At 57.5% G+C, this 16,501-nt stretch overlaps 2 protein-coding genes across 2 annotated transcripts; both read left to right on the top strand.

Annotated features, from left to right (window-relative positions):
- Positions 1–1,396: 1,396 nt before the first annotated feature.
- Positions 1,397–4,492, top strand: LOC119567186 (ras-related protein Rap-2c). Its single transcript, XM_037910834.2, has one exon. The coding sequence runs from the start codon at positions 1,495–1,497 to the stop codon at positions 2,113–2,115; it is 621 nt and encodes a 206-aa protein (XP_037766762.1). The 5' UTR covers positions 1,397–1,494; the 3' UTR covers positions 2,116–4,492.
- A 1,448-nt stretch (positions 4,493–5,940) lies between these two features.
- PLK1 (polo like kinase 1) lies at positions 5,941–14,572 on the top strand. Its single transcript, XM_037911477.2, has 10 exons — positions 5,941–6,473; positions 7,063–7,231; positions 7,659–7,803; positions 8,924–9,017; positions 9,683–9,902; positions 10,814–10,972; positions 11,211–11,288; positions 12,288–12,442; positions 12,978–13,160; positions 13,873–14,572. The coding sequence occupies exons 1-10, from the start codon at positions 6,096–6,098 to the stop codon at positions 14,077–14,079; spliced, it is 1,788 nt and encodes a 595-aa protein (XP_037767405.1). The 5' UTR covers positions 5,941–6,095; the 3' UTR covers positions 14,080–14,572.
- Positions 14,573–16,501: the final 1,929 nt, after the last annotated feature.

Below are 16,501 nucleotides of genomic sequence, written 5' to 3'. Positions count from 1 at the left end.
CCCCCAAAAAGACCCCGCTTCCCCTACCTGCTGTTGTCTTCTGGGGAGACTGGGAGACTCAGAGGCACCACAACCCTGGTGTCTTCAGGGCCAGCTGTTGAGACCTGCTGCCCCCCCCCCCCCAGCATCTGACATGGTGGATAAGAGGCCTGCTCTGCCCTGTGGCATGGGACCCCCATTTCTCTCTCTTCCCCTTAGGCTCAGACTCCCCTAGCATCACCTCCCCACAGGCGGGGAGAGTTCGGGTGCTTTGACACCCAGCTATGGCCTAGCTCTCCTGGAGAACGGGCAGCAAAGGGCAGCTCCCCTCCCTGTACCCACCCACCCAGGCTGCGGACTTCCCTACCCAGCATGGGGGTCCCTCAGGTAGCCCCTGGGGGCTTCTCGCAGCCAGCTGTCCGGCAGAACAGCACCCGGGCTCGGCCCCCTGGCTCGTGAACCTGCTACACATCGCTCCCCAAGGCATTGCCCCAGCGACCCTCCCAGCAGCCCTGCTCCCCCTTGGCTGAGGGCCGCAGTTCTCTCCAGTGCAGTTTCCCTTAGCGCCAGCCCAGGGGGCAGGTGTGATGGTGCGCAGGCAGGTGGGGGGCTGGCCGGTGGGACACCCCCCCTGCCCCCCGCGGGCAGCGACGCTCCAGGCCTTGGGAGCCAATGAATCAAACTGTACATGATGGAAACCGCTTCAAGCCAGGGGGTGCGGCAGCCCCCCCAGCCCCCTTCCCCGGGACATTGACCGAAGGACCCCACCCAGTGTCCCGCAGGAAACGTCCAGCCCAGCTCCGTTACAACGGGGCTGGACGCGGCTTGGCTCTGGGCTCAGGCCGGCGCTATGGGAAGGGGCCGCCCCGTGTTTGCAAAGATGCCCAGGCCCGGCGGAGGCGCAGCGCCCGGCCCGGCCCGAGCCCGCCCGGGGCAAGGGGCCCCGGGGCCCCGCAGCCCGGCCCGGGAGCGCCCCCTAGCGGCTCTGAGGGGACGCAGCCCGAGGGAACTTGGAGCTGCTCGGGGGCTGAAAGGAAACTCCCGCAAACCCCGCAGGGTGCACGGCGGAGCCCCGCTCCAGGGGCTTGGGGCGGCACCTGCGCCCCCCGTCCCGTGCCCCCCACCCCGCGTCACTCCCGCCCCCCGTCCCGTGCCCCCCACCCTCCGGCACTCCCGCCCCCCGTCCCGTGCCCCCCACCCCCCGGCACTCCCGCCCCCCGTCCCGTGCCCCCCGGCACTCCCGCCCCCCGTCCCGTGCCCCCCACCCCCCGGCACTCCCGCCGCCCGGCAGCCGCTGACGTTCGCCCTCGGGCGGGGCCCGCAGGTGACTGTCCCCGCCGAGTCCGGCCCGAGCGCCTCCCCTGCGGGCGGATTGGCTGCCGGCGGGAGCCCCGGGCGGGCGGCTATAAAGGGCGGGCGCGGGCGGCTCCCTGCAGCTGCCAAGCGGGGTCTGGCGGCGAGACGGTCCCAGCGCGCTGCCCCCGGGAGGAGTCGGACGCTGCCCGGACGCCCCGCATGGCTCTGTGCCCGGCGCCCGAGGCCCGGGTGCGCCTGGTGCTCTTCGGGGCGGCGGGCGTGGGCAAGACGGCGCTGGTCCGCCGCTTCCTGCAGGACACCTTCGAGGCGCGGCACCGGCGCACGGTGGAGGAGCTGCACCTGCTGGAGCTGGAGCTGGAGGCGGGCTCCGGGCTGCGCCTCCGCCTGGAGATCCTGGACACGAGCGGCAGCTACAGCTTCCCGGCCATGCGGCGCCTCTGCATCAGCCGCGCCGACGCCTTCGCCCTGGTCTACTCGCTGCAGGAGCCCGACTCCTTCGCCGAGGTGCAGCGGCTGCGGGACGAGATCCTGGAGGCCAAGCGGGGCGCGGTGCCCTTCGTGGTGGTGGGGAACAAGAGCGACCTGGCGCCGGGCGAGCCCGACCCGCGCATCGCCGCCGCGCAGCGGGACTGGGGCTGCCCCTGCCTGGAGGCGTCGGCCAAGCAGGGGCGCAACGTGGTCGGCCTCTTCCAGGAGCTGCTGAGCCAGGTCAACCTGCCCGGGCGGCTCAGCCCGGCCCTGCAGCGCCGCCGGCCCCAGACCTTCTCCAAGGAGCCGCCCCGCCGGAGCGCCAAGAGCCACGGCTGCGCTGTCTGCTAGGGCCCGGCAGGGCTGAGAGCGGACCCCGGGGTGCCGCGGCCAGCGGGCCCCAGAGCCGGGCGGGAGGGGCTCCCCCGGCAGCTGGAGAGAGCCGGACTGGAGCTGCCTGCAGGGCGCTCCCGGTCCGCCCGCTGAGAGTGACCCGTTCGGGATTGTTCCCCGCGTGCCAGCGGGGGGAGGAGCGGGCTCTGCTCCCCATGTACCCCGCCTCCAGGCTGCAGCAGGCTCGGGGTGTTCCTGTGTGCCCTGCGTGCGCCCACGGGCGGCTCTCCAGGGCTGTGCGCTCCGGGCATGGGGAACCCCAGCCTGGCCGAGCCGGAGAGCTTCGGGAGCAAGGTGTCGGAGCCGAGCAACGAGCCCGGCGAGAGTGCGGGGACTGTGGCTTTCTCTCTCCCTTTTGCTGGGTTCGGAGGGCAGGGGAAGCTTCAAAGACAGCTCCCTGCCTCTTGTTAGCTTGTCCCGGACCTCTGGGGATGCCGATGTGGGTCTCCCAATCTCGGCAGCGGTAGGATGAGCGCTCACACCGCCTCTGCCAAAGCCTGCCTTTCTCCATAACCTTCTCGGTCACTGAGGTTACAGGGCTCCTAAAGCCAGAGCTGTAAACGGGCGGGCTCAAAATCCCTTCCCTGCCCAGGCTGCAGCTGCCAGGGGCCTGACCTTGTTCCAGGGGATTTGCTGAGGGCAGCTGAGTTTCTAATATCAGAATAAAGCTGCCCAGCTGCTCCCACTCTTGTCCTGCGGTGAGTCCCACCACCCGCCTCCCTGCGTAAGGACAAAGGCACAGCGTCCCCCCCACCCCTTCCTTGGAGGGGCCTGCTCAGCAGCCCTGTGCTACGGGCCAGGGCGGGGCAGGGCTTCACGTGTAATGAAGGAGCTGCTGGGGCTCCTGCGATTTGTTTACACTCCTACCTGGTGCGGCAAGCCCGGAGCGGCCGGCCGGGGCTCAAGCCTGGCACAAACTACGCGCTGCAGCGGGCGGCCCCGGTGGGGAAGCGGCTCCGGCTGCGAGGCCAAAGGGCCCCAGGCGATGTGTGGTCCTGCGCCGCAGCTCCCCGGGCGCACTGCGAGAGACGCAAGGACGGAACGACCCCCCTCGGCCTCTGGCACCTCTTACTGCGGGGAGCAGCCAGAGCCGCCTAGAATCGAGCCAGCTGTGGGGGGAGTGTGAAAAGGTGAAGGGGGGCGGGGGGGTATTGCAGAGCGCGGCCCCCGCCAAAACACGGCTCCAGGAATGACGCTGTAAGGGGACCCAGGCATGTGTTAAGCTACTTGTTTCTTCGTGTTCCGTGACCACTCTAGCTTCCTGTAATAAACCACTGTGTGGACGAGTCCCTGTGTCTAAGTGCCTTGGCCCTGACCGCTGCGTCGCCGGCTGCGGTGGGCAGAGCCCTGTCCGCCCGGGCCCGCGGTTCTCCAGCTCCCCGCTTCCCGGCCTCTTGGTGCGCTGCAGCCGCTGCTCCCTGCCCTTGGAGTGGCACCAGCTCTAATTCACGGTTCCAGGGCCAAGATTTTAGGAATGTAAAACTGCCTCAGAACCCAAACTCCGCTGCCAGTTCGTACCCACTCCTCGGCCCCACAGGGCCGCGGGACATGGACCCTTCCACAGAAGGCCCTGCCGACTCTCTCTCGGGGTACAGTCTCTGTTTGGAAGAGGGCTGCGTGCAGGGTATTGGGTTAAGAACTCGTTTAATTTCCCTTTTGGGCACTCTTCTGTCCCTCCGCGAACTACACAACCGGCTGGGAGATAAAAGCAACTCTCAGATAGGGAGCCTGGGCAAGCAAATTTACGGTCACATCAATCTTGCTGGAAAGAATGTTTTTGCGCTTTAACTTGCACAGCTGAAGACTCAGACTTGCCCCTTTTAATGAATTTACTGCAGTTATTTAAATGTGAATTCAATCCATTTGAATAACATTTGGGTCTTTGACGCTAACTTGTCAAATAACAAACAGGAAATTAATAGATTTTGCTACACCAGATCAGACTATTTCATCCATCAAATCCAGTACCCCGCCTTCAACAGCAGCCGATACCTCATACTTTAAAGAAAGGGGGCCAGGGGGACGCTGCTTGCCAAGTTCCTTTGTGAATAGTTTGTTGAAGTCACACCTACTAAGACTTTGCAATAAGGCCAGTTTCAAACGGGCCAGCTCAAAATCCCTTCCCTGCCCAGGCTGCAGCTGGGGCTGTGCCCACAGCTAAACACCCCCCTGCAGCTTGAGGCGCCTAGAGAAGCGGTTGCTCGCCCTGCAAGATTCCTCCTGTGTTTGTTTCAAAGCCTTACCACAGGGTGTGGGGCGGTGGTAAATAGATGATGTTGACGATGATTAACAAAAGTACCCAACCTCAATCTCCTTGAAACCAGGGCTGAGCTGAGGAACAGTCGATTTCCAGCAGGCCCTGGGCCACGTTAGTTAAATGGCTATTTACCAAGGTAGCATTTCATTAGGGTTTGTTTTTTTTTTATCCACAGTTAGAATCTCCATTTGAATTGTCAAAAAGAAAAGGAGAACTTGTGGCACCTTAGAGACTAACCAATTTATTTGAGCATAAGCTTTCGTGAGCTACAGCTCACTTCATCGGATGCATCTGCTGTAGCTCAGGAAAGCTCATGCTCAAATAAATGTGTTAGTCTCTAAGGTGCCACAAGTCCTCCTTTTCTTTTTGCGAATACAGACTAACACGGCTGCTACTCTGAAACCTGTCATTTGAATTGTCCTCACTCTTAGAATTTCCTCCAGTGCAGGGGGCTTTTCGGGGGTCCCTAAGTAGCAAGGTATTGATAAGCTCAGTAGGCAAAGGGAAATAATAAAAGTTAAGAAAACTATTTGCTGCGAGATGTCTGTTCCCCGGTAAGGCCTGAAATGCTTGAGGAGCCTATGACAAAAAAGAGAAACCAAGTCCTCCTAGTGAGGTGTGTGCCGCAAGAGGGGCTCACTGAGGGGGCAGGGGCGACACTAGCTCCTACTCTGCAGGAAACACATCCTCAGTGAGCCCACAGCCTGACTAGGCTCCTGTAACCCACCAGCAGGAAGCTGTGACAGTTCAACGGGGGAAGGGAAGGCTGATCTCATAGCTTTGCATGTGGGGCGAGGGTAGCAGGGGCTAGAGCTGCACATCGGGGGGTGGGGTGGGTGGCTGGATCACATGTAGGGGGAGAGTGGCTGGGGCTAGAGCTGCACATCGGGGGGCGGGGTGGGTGGCTGGATCACATGTAGGGGGAGAGTGGCTGGGGCTAGAGCTGCACATTTTGGGGTGCGTGGCTGGAGCACATGTGGGAGGGGGTATCTGGGGCTAGAGCTGCACATCGGGGGGCGGGGTGGGTGGCTGGATCACATGTAGGGGGAGAGTGGCTGGGGCTACAGCTGCACGTCTGGGGGACGGTGGCTGGAGCACGGCTGGGCCCGGGTGGCTGGGGCTAGAGCTGCACATCTGGGTGCGGGGTGGGTGGCTGGATCACATGTAGGGGGAGAGTGGCTGGGGCTAGAGCTGGACGTTTTGGGGGACGGTGGCTGGAGCACGGCTGGGCCCGGGGGGCTGGGGCTAGAGCTGCACATCTGGGTGCGGGTGGCTGGGGCTAGAGCTGCACGTCTGGGGGACGGTGGCTGGAGCACGGCTGGGGGCAGGAGAGCTGCTTCCCGCGGGGGCGACGCTGCGGGGCGAGACCCTGTGTCCTGGAAGCGGCTCCTTGCTCGCGGCTGCCGGCTCGCGGCGCCCGGGCGCGCCTGTCCCTTTAAACCGGGCGGGAGGGGGCGTTCCCATGGTGCCTAGCGGCGGGCGGCTTGGATTTTAAATCCTAGCAGCCAATGGGGAGCGCGCTGGGGGCTGGTAACGCTCCGGCTGGAGGTTTGAAATTGTTACAGTGTCAGCGCGGCCGGCGGCGAGAGCGGGGCCCGGAGCCAGCGGGGCGCGGAGCGGGGCGCGGCGAGGTCGGCGCGGGGCCGGGCAGGGTTCGGGAGCCGCGGGCAGGGGCAGGATCATGAGCGCGGTGGCCGGGAAGGGGGCGAAGCCGCCGGGCGCGGCGGAGCCCGGGAAGGCGGCCGGGGCCGGGGCGGCGGCCAAGGAGATCCCCAAGGTGCTGGTGGACCCCCGCACCCGCCGGAGCTACATGCGCGGCCGCTTCCTGGGCAAGGGCGGCTTCGCCAAGTGCTACGAGATCACGGAGCTGGAGAGCCAGGAGGTGTTCGCGGGCAAGATCGTGCCCAAGTCGCTGCTGGTGAAGCCGCACCAGAAGGAGAAGATGTCCATGGAGATCTCCATCCACCGCAGCCTGGCGCACCGCCACGTGGTCGGCTTCCAGGGCTTCTTCGAGGACGGCGACTTCGTCTTCGTGGTGCTGGAGCTCTGCCGCCGGAGGGTGAGGGGGCGGCGGGGGGCGCGCTCGGGGGGCGAGCCCCGACTCCGCCAGCGCGCGGCTGGGTCCGGCCCGCGCCCGCTCCCGCGCCCGGGGCGGAGAGAGACGTCGGCTCCCGGGGCCGCTGCGGGTCCCGGGGCGCTGCTGGCCGGGACGCCCGCTGTTCCCATGGCCCGGGCCGGGGGCTGGGGAAGGGGGCGGGCGGGCGGCCGGGCCGAGGGCGCGGGGCCGGGGCCGGTTCCACGGGGGATGCGGGCGGCGCCCGGCCGGAACTCTGAACCTGTCTCCGCGTTCCACCCTGTCTGAGCGTTCCAAGCCCTTAAAGGGCCAGTAGCCCTGAGCAGCCAGGCGCGGGGACCCTCCTAAACCTTGCCATGGTAACTCTCCTCTCAGCGCCGCTAGGGGTGAGGGAGGCAGGATGGGTTGGGCCTGCCCCGGGGGCTGGATAAGCGGCTGGGAGGATACCTGGTTTTCAGGAGGGTGGGTTGGGATGTCTCACCTGGGACACAAATGGGATGGAATTGGGGGGGGGGGGGGGTAACTGGCTCTCAGCTGGCGGTGCTCATGATCCTGCCTCTCTCCTGGCCCCCAGTCCCTGTTGGAGCTGCATAAGCGGAGGAAAGCATTGACAGAGCCCGAAGCTCGGTACTATCTGCGGCAAACAATCCTGGGCTGCCAGTATCTGCACGGCAACCGGGTCATCCACAGGGACCTCAAGCTGGGCAACCTCTTCCTCAACGATGACATGGAGGTGAAAATAGGTATGGACACCTGCAGGGCACTTCCCTATCCACTTGTCTGCGCAGGGGAGAAGCATGTCCAGGAATTTGTCAGCCCAGGGAGCCCTTCCCTTCCTCTCTTGCTGCAAAGAGTCCTTGGGACGTTCTCCCTTGAGCGCTGGCTCGCTTGTAGAAAGGACAGCGGAGAGAGCAGTAGCTTCTGCTGCCACAAAACCCCAGGATAGCTTCTTAACCCCCCTGTCAGAATTCTTCCCCCTTTCCGAGCGGGCTACCCTGAAACCAGCCTCTCAGGCCGTTTAAGACTCAATATTTGGAGGATGTTGCCTATAATTCTGCCACTTGTGGCTCAGCAGCAAGGTCTGTGATCACTGAATGTCCACAAGGTACCACCTGAGACCTGCTGGCCTTCCTGGTGCATAACCCCGACTGACACCAACGTTCTTTCAAGGTGACTTTGGCTTGGCAACCAAAGTAGAATATGATGGCGAGCGTAAGAAGACCCTGTGTGGGACGCCAAACTATATAGCTCCTGAAGTGCTGGGCAAGAAGGGACACAGCTTTGAAGTGGACATTTGGTCCATCGGCTGCATTATGTAAGTTTTTTATGACGCATCTTCAGTTTTTGTTGGTGTGCCCTTAAACTTGGGCCTTCAGCATGTAATGGGCTTAAGGCTGCTGAGAGGAGCCAGCTCAGTCAACTAGACTGTGATCAGTTCCTGGTTTCAAGTTACTCTTAGATTGTAAGGAGCCTTTTTCTTAAAGGAGACGCTATAAAACAAAGATGACCAATTCCAAGCCAGGACCTGCTTAAGTGCAGACTAAGGGCCCGTCAATGCAACAATGGCCCAGCTATGGCATTGCAGCTGAGCCACTGTGGTGTTACAGGGCAGATGCTTTCTACATCGACTGAAGGGTTTTTCCGTCAATGGAGTTAATCCACCTCTCGGAGGAGAGGTCAATTAGCTACATCTATGGAAGAAGTCTTCCATTGACCTAGCTGTGTCTAAACCACAGCACTTGGGCGTGACATTTTTCACAGCCCTGAGCGACGTAGCTAGGTTGATCAGATTTTTACACGTAGACTGGACCTGAGGCGCTAACTGGCCTGAGACCCAGCTGTGTGCTGTTCTCTAGGTATAATGCTGCTAACGTGGTTCAAATCTCTGTACGGACTGGGTCTTAAATGTTACAATTTAAAATTAATGGTTTGAAAATTAGGCTGCCCTAGCAGGACTACTCCCATAAAGGCAGTAATCGAGGGGTGGAGATGGTAATGATTCTCCACTTCCTTCATGGCTCGTTTGCTTTGTAACGGGGGCTTGACTCCCTCCAGAAAATTCCTCAGATCAGACTATCACTGCGATTTTTCTGCTTACCTTGACCTGCCAGCTGTTGTGTGCGCACCCGGCCATATGTGCACCCAATGGCATTTGCAGGCTAACTTCCTGTTCTAGGGTAGGTTATTTTGAAGCTTCTCTCTTTAAAGTCCCAAGGGCCACCTTCTAGCTGGAACTCCCTCCAGAGGGTGCCAAGTTCCAATCTCCTCCCTTAGGGAGCAGGGAACTGGAAACTGAACTGGCATTTCAATTACAATTGTCTGCTGCCCTTCATCTCCTGGGTGTGCGGTGATTCTCCCCCTGCGAAAGACACCTCATGGGGGAAATCTTGCAGTCTCCTCCTTGTGACGGGCTTTTATATTTCTTAAATATGCAGGTACACTCTCCTGGTAGGGAAGCCACCCTTTGAAACCTCTTGTCTAAAAGAAACATACATCCGAATTAAGAAGAATGAGTATAACATCCCCAAGGTACGGAGCCTGCTGCAGAGGGGAGGGTTCGTCCTCCTGGTTGATCTTTGTCACCTTTGTGAAAGAGCTGATATCACGTGCAGAAGCCAAATTGCTTCTCTGGTGCCTGCTCATAACCATGGAAATGGCTTCCAGCATCCTGAGTACAGATGGGGAGACACCAAACAAGGATCTACATTTGTGTTAAGCCTTTCTAGGCTTAAAGCAGGGAGTGTTAACTTGAAAGGCCAACTCCCAGGGGAAGGGAGGGGGGAGCTAGCCCCCCAAACTGGCACAGATGCATTACAATATTCTGTTGGGTGATATCATGGGCACGTAAGGGACTCCAACTCCCTTCCTACCATTGGACTCCTTCTCCTTTGTGGCTGGACTCAATTTGAACTGGTCTGGGTATCAAACCCATCCCTGCTGCTGCCTGTCAGACCCTTCCGCAATCACCAACTGCACTTGCACTGTAAGCTTTCACCCTGAAATAGCCATTTAGAACTCTAATCCTCCTCACCTCCTCCAGGCTTAAGTCCTGGTCTCCCAACCATGCACGACCTCTGCTTGGAGCAGGAAAGCCTCACTAGTTGTGGGGCTGACCTATCCATTGTGCACACCCGTGCTAGGTCGTGCTTATCCCCTGGCCCTCACTCATGAACCCTGCCTGTCCCCTCTTTCAGCACATCAACCCCGTAGCTGCTAATCTCATCCAGAAGATGCTGAGATCTGACCCTGCCACCCGCCCTACTATTGACGAACTGTTGAATGATGAGTTCTTCACATCAGGTTACATCCCCACCCGGTTGCCCACCACCTGTCTAACCATCCCGCCTAGGTTTTCAATTGCCCCCAGTGGATTTGACCCGAGTGGACGGAAACCTCTTACCGCTCTCAACAAAGGTAAGATGTGGGGAGGGGGCGGGATGTAGGTTTTAAGTGTCTGGCAATTACAAGAGAGCCCTGGGTTATAGTGGGGAGGGGGAGAAGACTGGTGTTGAGAGTAAATTATAGATGAAAACCCTGCTTGGCCCTTGGTGACATACGGTTATGCCTAGTGAGCTCATGTGGGGATGTTTGTCCTGGAAATCCAGCACTGCCCCTTGCAGGAGCAGTCACTGCTTTTCTGACAGATCCCCCCACAGCATGGAGAGAGGGTTATCTTAAACATACGGCGAATGGAGCATCCTGGCCCCAGGACATGTCAGGCCTCATGCTCCTCGCCCTCCCTGCTTCTCTGTAGTGCTCTGGCTCTGGGCAGGACCGTGCTTGAGTGAGGATGGCAGCTCGCTGCTCTTCTAGCCTCACGGGGCAGCCACTGCAGAACTGGATCCTCTTCCTCCCATTTGGCAAGAACTTGGGAATGCCCGATCCGAGCTCAGGCCTAAGGCCAGTTTAATTCGCTAGGTGTCCTGCTACCACACAGGAGGCTCATGGCCTAAGGGAAGATGGTGCCCCCTGGCAGCTCTTAACTCCGTTCTCCTCCTTCCTGCCTCTGCCCATTAGAGGGAGTGGCTAGTATCCCAAGCAGGGTAAGACCATCTCCTCCCATGAGGCATGGATGCTGACAAGGTCGTCAGCGTTAATTGCAGTAATCCGGCTCTAATGGAGCAGGCGGCTCATCAACAGGATGAGGCTGGCAGAACTTCTGCTCATTGCAGAGATGGGTGTCTCTGCTTCCAGCGCTATGGGCCGAGTCATGCAAACTGCTGCAGCTTGGTGTGAAGGTAAATCTAACTTCTCCTGAAACTCTGCCAGCTTTAGCCTTCATGCTACTAATACAGCTGTCGCCCTGCTCTTCTCCTCTGGCTCAGGCCTGGACAGCCCTGCCTTAGATAAAACCCATGAAAAGGAAGACGAAGCAGCACTGCGGGAGCTGGGAGAGCCTGTCGACTGCCACCTAGCGGACATGTTACAGCAGCTGAGCGTGGCCAACGCAGCAAAACCCTCTGAGAGGGCAGTCGTGAGACAAGGTGAGCCACGGGGACGGGCTGCCACACACCAGGATCCCTGCACAGGATCGGACGTGGTGCTTTTTGACCTCCAAGCCTCCATGTGCTACGAGGTGCTTGGATTAAAAACTCCAAAGCGGAGGGTTGGCGGAGGAGCTCCTCGCCCTGCCCCTGGCTCCCCCTTACACCCAGCAAGTCAGCTGAGGGTTTCACATGTTGCTTTACAAATGCTATTTAACAAACCCCATTTCTGTTGCAGAGGAGGCTGAAGATCCTGCCTGCATACCCATCTTCTGGGTTAGCAAATGGGTGGACTACTCGGACAAGTACGGATTAGGTAGGGAGCGTCTTGGCATTGCCAGCTGCCGAGTTCACTTCAGCCGCTTCCCCCAGCTTCCCAGGGGAGGGTGAGATCCAAGGGCCCAGGCTGCAAATCGTCCATCTGATGTAGCTGGTTCTTTAACTGACTAACAGGGTGTATGTGCAGTGCCTCAGATGTCACCGTCCGTGAGAGCAGCATAAAATACTCAGCTGATCGAGGGAATCATTAACATCCTGCGCCTTCCCCTTACAGTCTAAAGAGCTTAGGATTTCAGATCCGCATCCGGGTAGGCACTGAACACCGTATGCCCCAGCAAACACATGGCGGGGCGGGGTGCGGGGCCTGGTGTGAAGGTGCTGACCAGTGAGGCCAGCTGAGACAGCACTGGCATTCTGAGGTGGGCAGTACAATGGAGAGGGAAGCTCACTGTGTATTCATTTGTTACACGACTAACTCTGCAGGGGACGTTTCCCCACATAGTCCTTTGAAAACAGGAGCTCTGGACCAGTGGTTCTCAATCAGGGGTACGCAAAGGTTTTCCAGGGGAGTACATCAACTCCTCTAAATACGTAGCCTGTTGTAAAACTAGGAAAATAAAAAGCACTAGCAAAGTCAGGACAAACTAATGTCATACGGCCTTGTTTACACTGTTCTATATGCTAGACACAGACACGCAAGTTACAATATTGATATTCCAATTGATTGATAATTGTATGGTAAAACTGAGTCCGCAAGGTTTCCGTAACACGGTGCTGAGACACTTTTCTATTCTTATGTCTGATTTTTGTAAGCAAGTAGTTTTAAAGTGAGATGAAACTTGGGGTACACAAGACCAATCAGACTCCTGAAAGGGGTGCAGTCTGGAAAGGCTGAGAGGCACTGCTCAAGACACTTAGTGGCACCACGGGCAGCCAGAGTGGGAGCCTTCTGCTAAGGCACTCTTGCAGCTTATAGTATCCCAAGCCTGGAGACCTTCAGTGTTCGGAGATCTAATGCATTCCCTTCTCTAACCAGGCTACCAGCTGTGCGATAACAGCGTTGGGGTTCTCTTCAATGACTCCACCCGTCTCATTATGTACAACGATGGGGACAGCCTACAGTACATTGAGCAAAACAGCACCGAGTCCTACTTCACTGTGAGATCCTACCCCTCTACGTTGACTAAGAAGGTCAGTCACTCTGGAGACGCAAATTTAACAGCAGCTAGGAGCTACTGTCTATTAACTGTGTCCTCCTCCTTTCCCTGTTCCCCGGCCAAACTGGGTCTGAACTGGAAACCCACCTGGGCTGTGAAGGGCTATCTAAGCAGACCAAGCACAATCCACATATCTAGGGTCTGGCTAGAGAGGCTACGTCTTTGCTTCCCCCCCTAAAAAGAGCACTGGCAGCAGTTCAGGTTCAGTTTCCACTTTGTAAAACACCCAGTGCGAATGCAGTTTCACAGAAATATTAACAATAGTTCTCTGCAATGCCGAGAACAACCTGGACTAAAAAATAAACCCATGAAGTGAGGCCAGGTATAACAACCAATCTAGGTTCCTTGTCCAAGCACCCTGTTCTGGTTTGTTCACATCTTACAATAACCTGGCAGTCTTACAATAACCAGTTGGGCCATGCAGCTATGGAAGCAGACACTGCCTTGGAAGTATGATCTTCCCCACACAGCCCAGCTCATCCTGCTAACCCATGTAGCTGTCTCTGTAGATAACACTACTGAAATACTTCCGGAATTACATGAGTGAGCACCTGCTAAAGGCTGGAGCCAACATCACGCCCCGGGAGGGGGACGAGCTGGCACGCCTCCCCTACCTCCGCACCTGGTTCCGGACTCGCAGTGCCATCATCCTGCACCTGAGCAACGGCACTGTGCAGATCAACTTCTTCCAGGTGAGACAGCTGCTTGCGGGTAGCAGGAGCAAAACCTCCAGTGTCAGCAGCTCACCAACCACTTTGGGGGCCATCGTAACACGCAGAAAGATGGTGCTATCAGATGGTCACAACTTAGGCCAGATTTCAGAGCAGCTGACCCAGGACAGGAAGGCCTCTCAGTCCATTTTCCCAGTACCTGAGCCACCCAGACTCCCTGTCATTGCTCACTAATCAAGGCCATTGTGCCTTATTAATCCTTAGCAAAAAGAAAAGGAATACTTGTGGCACCTTAGAGACTAACCAATTTATTTGAGCATAAGCTTTTGTGAGCTGTGAGCTGTAGCTCACGAAAGCTTATGCTCAAATAAATTGGTTAGTCTCTAAGGTGCCACAAGTACTCCTTTTCTTTTTGCGAATACAGACTAACACGGCTGTTACTCTGAAATTAATCCTTAGTGCGCTGTTTGCCCGGTAGCCTGTGCAGATCTGGCTGGCCATGTGGTGTTGGCTACCTTTGTTGTCACTTGCTGAAATCCTTTAAAAGAACGAAATGCAGTCGGTGCTTTCCTGGTCCTGCTTCTCCACGGCAGCAGAGACAGGCGAGGTGATTCCAACTGGGGTGCACATGGGATGTTCACCTAGGATAGTCTGCGGACCCCTGTGGCTAGCTGTGAACCAGTAGGCTCAGCCTGCCAAGGGACCTCTCAAGCTCTATGCATTCTCTCTGTAGGACCACACTAAAATCATCCTATGCCCCTTGATGGCGGCAGTCACGTACATCGATGAGAAACGGGACTTCCGCACGTACAAGCTGAGCCTGATAGAGGAGCATGGCTGCTGCAAGGAGTTGGCCAGCCGGCTACGCTACGCCCGCACCATGGTAGAGAAGCTGCTCAGCTCCAAGTCCGGCTCTGCCCGTGTGAAGCCCTCTGCTTAGAACCCGGCTGTAATGGACTCAGTGTCTGTGCCAAACTGTTACAGCCTCGGACGGAGGGGCCTCTGCAACACCCTCCTGTCAAACTGTTACCTCCCACCAGCTGGGCCACCTCTCTGCTGCCACGTGCTGTCAGCTGCATGGGGGCCACAGGAGGGGCCACTGCTGAGGAACTGGTGCATCTTTATGCCATGGCCAGACTGGCCCCTCAGCACCCATTAGGAAGTTGATTTTATTGAATATCTAGTTTTTCTAACTGTCAAATCCCCCCCAGCCCTTGAGTTGTTTCCACAGCCTTGACACAGCCTCCTGTGGAGAACAGAGCATGGGCAGGGCAGCGTTCTGTAAGTTATTTGTATGTTTGTGATGCTCTGGGGCTCCCTTCCTCCTCCTGTAGTGCCTGTAATATATTTAATGTGCTCACATGCTGAGTCTGAGCAATCAGCCTTTTAATATTGAAACTAATCTGCACCAAATTAAACTCTTGTATATTACATAACTTGATTAAAGATTGGTCTCTGCAGTCCCCTCCCTCCCGGCATCTCTCTGGGTCCCACCTAGTCTGCAGGGGCCCCACTCTGGGTGAAGGGCTTTGCCTGGCCCATGGTGGGGACCCTATTAAGTACGAGGTAGAAGGAAGTCTTCCCACTCTGCTGTGTTCCATCTCTAACATGAGAGGTAGGGTGGACTCACCTGCACGTGGTCTGTTAATGCTGCCTGTAAGGAATCCCCTGTTCTTCTAGGTGGCTGCTGTATAATTCTCCCTGCAGCTGCTGGAGCCTTCTAGTCTGCAGTGCCCATCCAGCCTGCACGCACACCTGCCTGGTCAGAGCAAAGCCATTAAAGGGCCATCTACCTTCCTTCCCCCTTCAGGGGGGACTACCCCTGCATGCTGCAGCAGTTCTGGGGGGTTAATACAAGCACCCTGCAGTGTATGAAAGTAGGACCAAGAAGGCCAATGGCCTTCCTTGGGATGTATAAGTAGGGGCATTGCAAGCAGACTGAGGGATGTGATCGTTCTCCTCTATTTGACATTGGTGAGGCCGCAGCTGGAGTATTATGTCCAGTTTTGGGCCCCACGCTACAAGAAGGATGTGGAAAAATTGGGAAGAGTCCAGCGGAGGGCAACCAAAATGATTAGGGGACTGGAACACATGACTTTTATGAGGAGAGGCTGAGGGAACTGGGATTGTTTAGTCTGCAGAAGAGAAGAATGAGGGGGGATTTGGTAGCTGCTTTCAACTACCTGAAAGGGGGTTCCAAAGAGGATGGATCTAGACTGTTTTCAGTGGTAGCAGATGACAGAACGAGGAGCAATGGTCTCAAGTTACAGTGGGGGAGGTTTAGGTTGGATATTAAAAACTTTTTCACTAGGAGGTGGTGAAACACTGGAATGCGTTACGTAGGGAAGTGGTGGAATCTCCTTCCTTAGGGGTTTTTAAGGTCCAGCTTGACAAAACCCCGGCTGGGCTGATTTAGTTGGGGATTGGTCCTAGTTTGAGCAGGGGCTTGGACTAAATGACCTCCTGAGGTCCCTTCCAACCCTGATATTCTATGACCAGGCTGCACAGCTAGTTCTTGAGCAGGCCTATAAGTGAGGTAGTTCTCACCTTCTATAGCCACCATGGTGGCCATTGTGTTGCTGGTGTCCCCAGGAAGAACAGGAAAAGGCCACCTCACCTCTCGTGGCTGCTTTGCAGGGTGAGTGTCCCAGTGTAAGACTATGATCTGTCCCCTCCTCCCTCGGCGGGTTTCAGGGAAAGAACTGAGGTGATGGGGCTCTCCCAGCCTTGCATCCCCTTGGCTTGGGCTCTTGCTGTGCCTGTAGCCCATAGCATGGCTTCCAGAAGCTCCACAACTCAGCTGTAGGACTAGGCCCTGATACCTCTCCAAGAACTAACCATTCCCTGCTGGTCACAGGTCCCCCAGAAACACTGCCCAGCTGGGTGCTCTGAGGGAAGGTTTTGATCTTCCGCCGTTAAGATGCAGTATTGGGCTCTGTGGGGGGGAAAGGCTGCACCTCAGCAGGGAGCCCCTCTGCCCATTTGGGGCCAACCTGCATAATAGTTCCCCTGCATATGGGGGGAAGAGGGGAAGAGAGTGACAGGTTTTGTCTCTTTCTTACCTAACTCTGCTGTTCAGGGGTGAGGTCTGTACCCTGCATAGGATGAAGGCTCAGCCCTGAAGAGCCTGTGTAGGACAGTGTCCTTGCTAGGAGGTGCCCCCCCTGCTATCTCCACAGAAGAGGTGGGGGGAGTTCTGCCCCGAGGGAATCTGAGCTTGCCCTGAAAACAGGAGCAGTCAGGCTGCCTTGTTCCAGTGAGAATGTTTAGAGGGGCTGAGCAGAAGCCCCCTTATCTACTCACAAACCTCTTACCACCAGCGCTCCTGCTTCATTACTATCAACTCCTAGAGCTGGTCAAAG

The sequence above is a fragment of the Chelonia mydas genome, chromosome 10 (assembly GCF_015237465.2).
Source record: "Chelonia mydas isolate rCheMyd1 chromosome 10, rCheMyd1.pri.v2, whole genome shotgun sequence".
NCBI lineage: Eukaryota > Metazoa > Chordata > Testudines > Cheloniidae > Chelonia > Chelonia mydas.
Note: the sequence above shows the minus strand (reverse complement) of the source record. Positions and strands in the feature narration are given on the sequence as shown.

Bases quoted from the DNA above. Each gene is read 5' to 3' on its own strand.
- LOC119567186 (XM_037910834.2), top strand. From the start codon at position 1,495: ATGGCTCTGTGCCCGGCGCCCGAGGCCCGGGTGCGCCTGGTGCTCTTC.
- PLK1 (XM_037911477.2), top strand. From the start codon at position 6,096: ATGAGCGCGGTGGCCGGGAAGGGGGCGAAGCCGCCGGGCGCGGCGGAG. The intron at 6,474-7,062 runs GTGAGGGGGCGG...CCTGGCCCCCAG, and splicing joins TGGAGCTCTGCCGCCGGAGG to TCCCTGTTGGAGCTGCATAA. The intron at 7,232-7,658 runs GTATGGACACCT...CGTTCTTTCAAG, and splicing joins TGACATGGAGGTGAAAATAG to GTGACTTTGGCTTGGCAACC.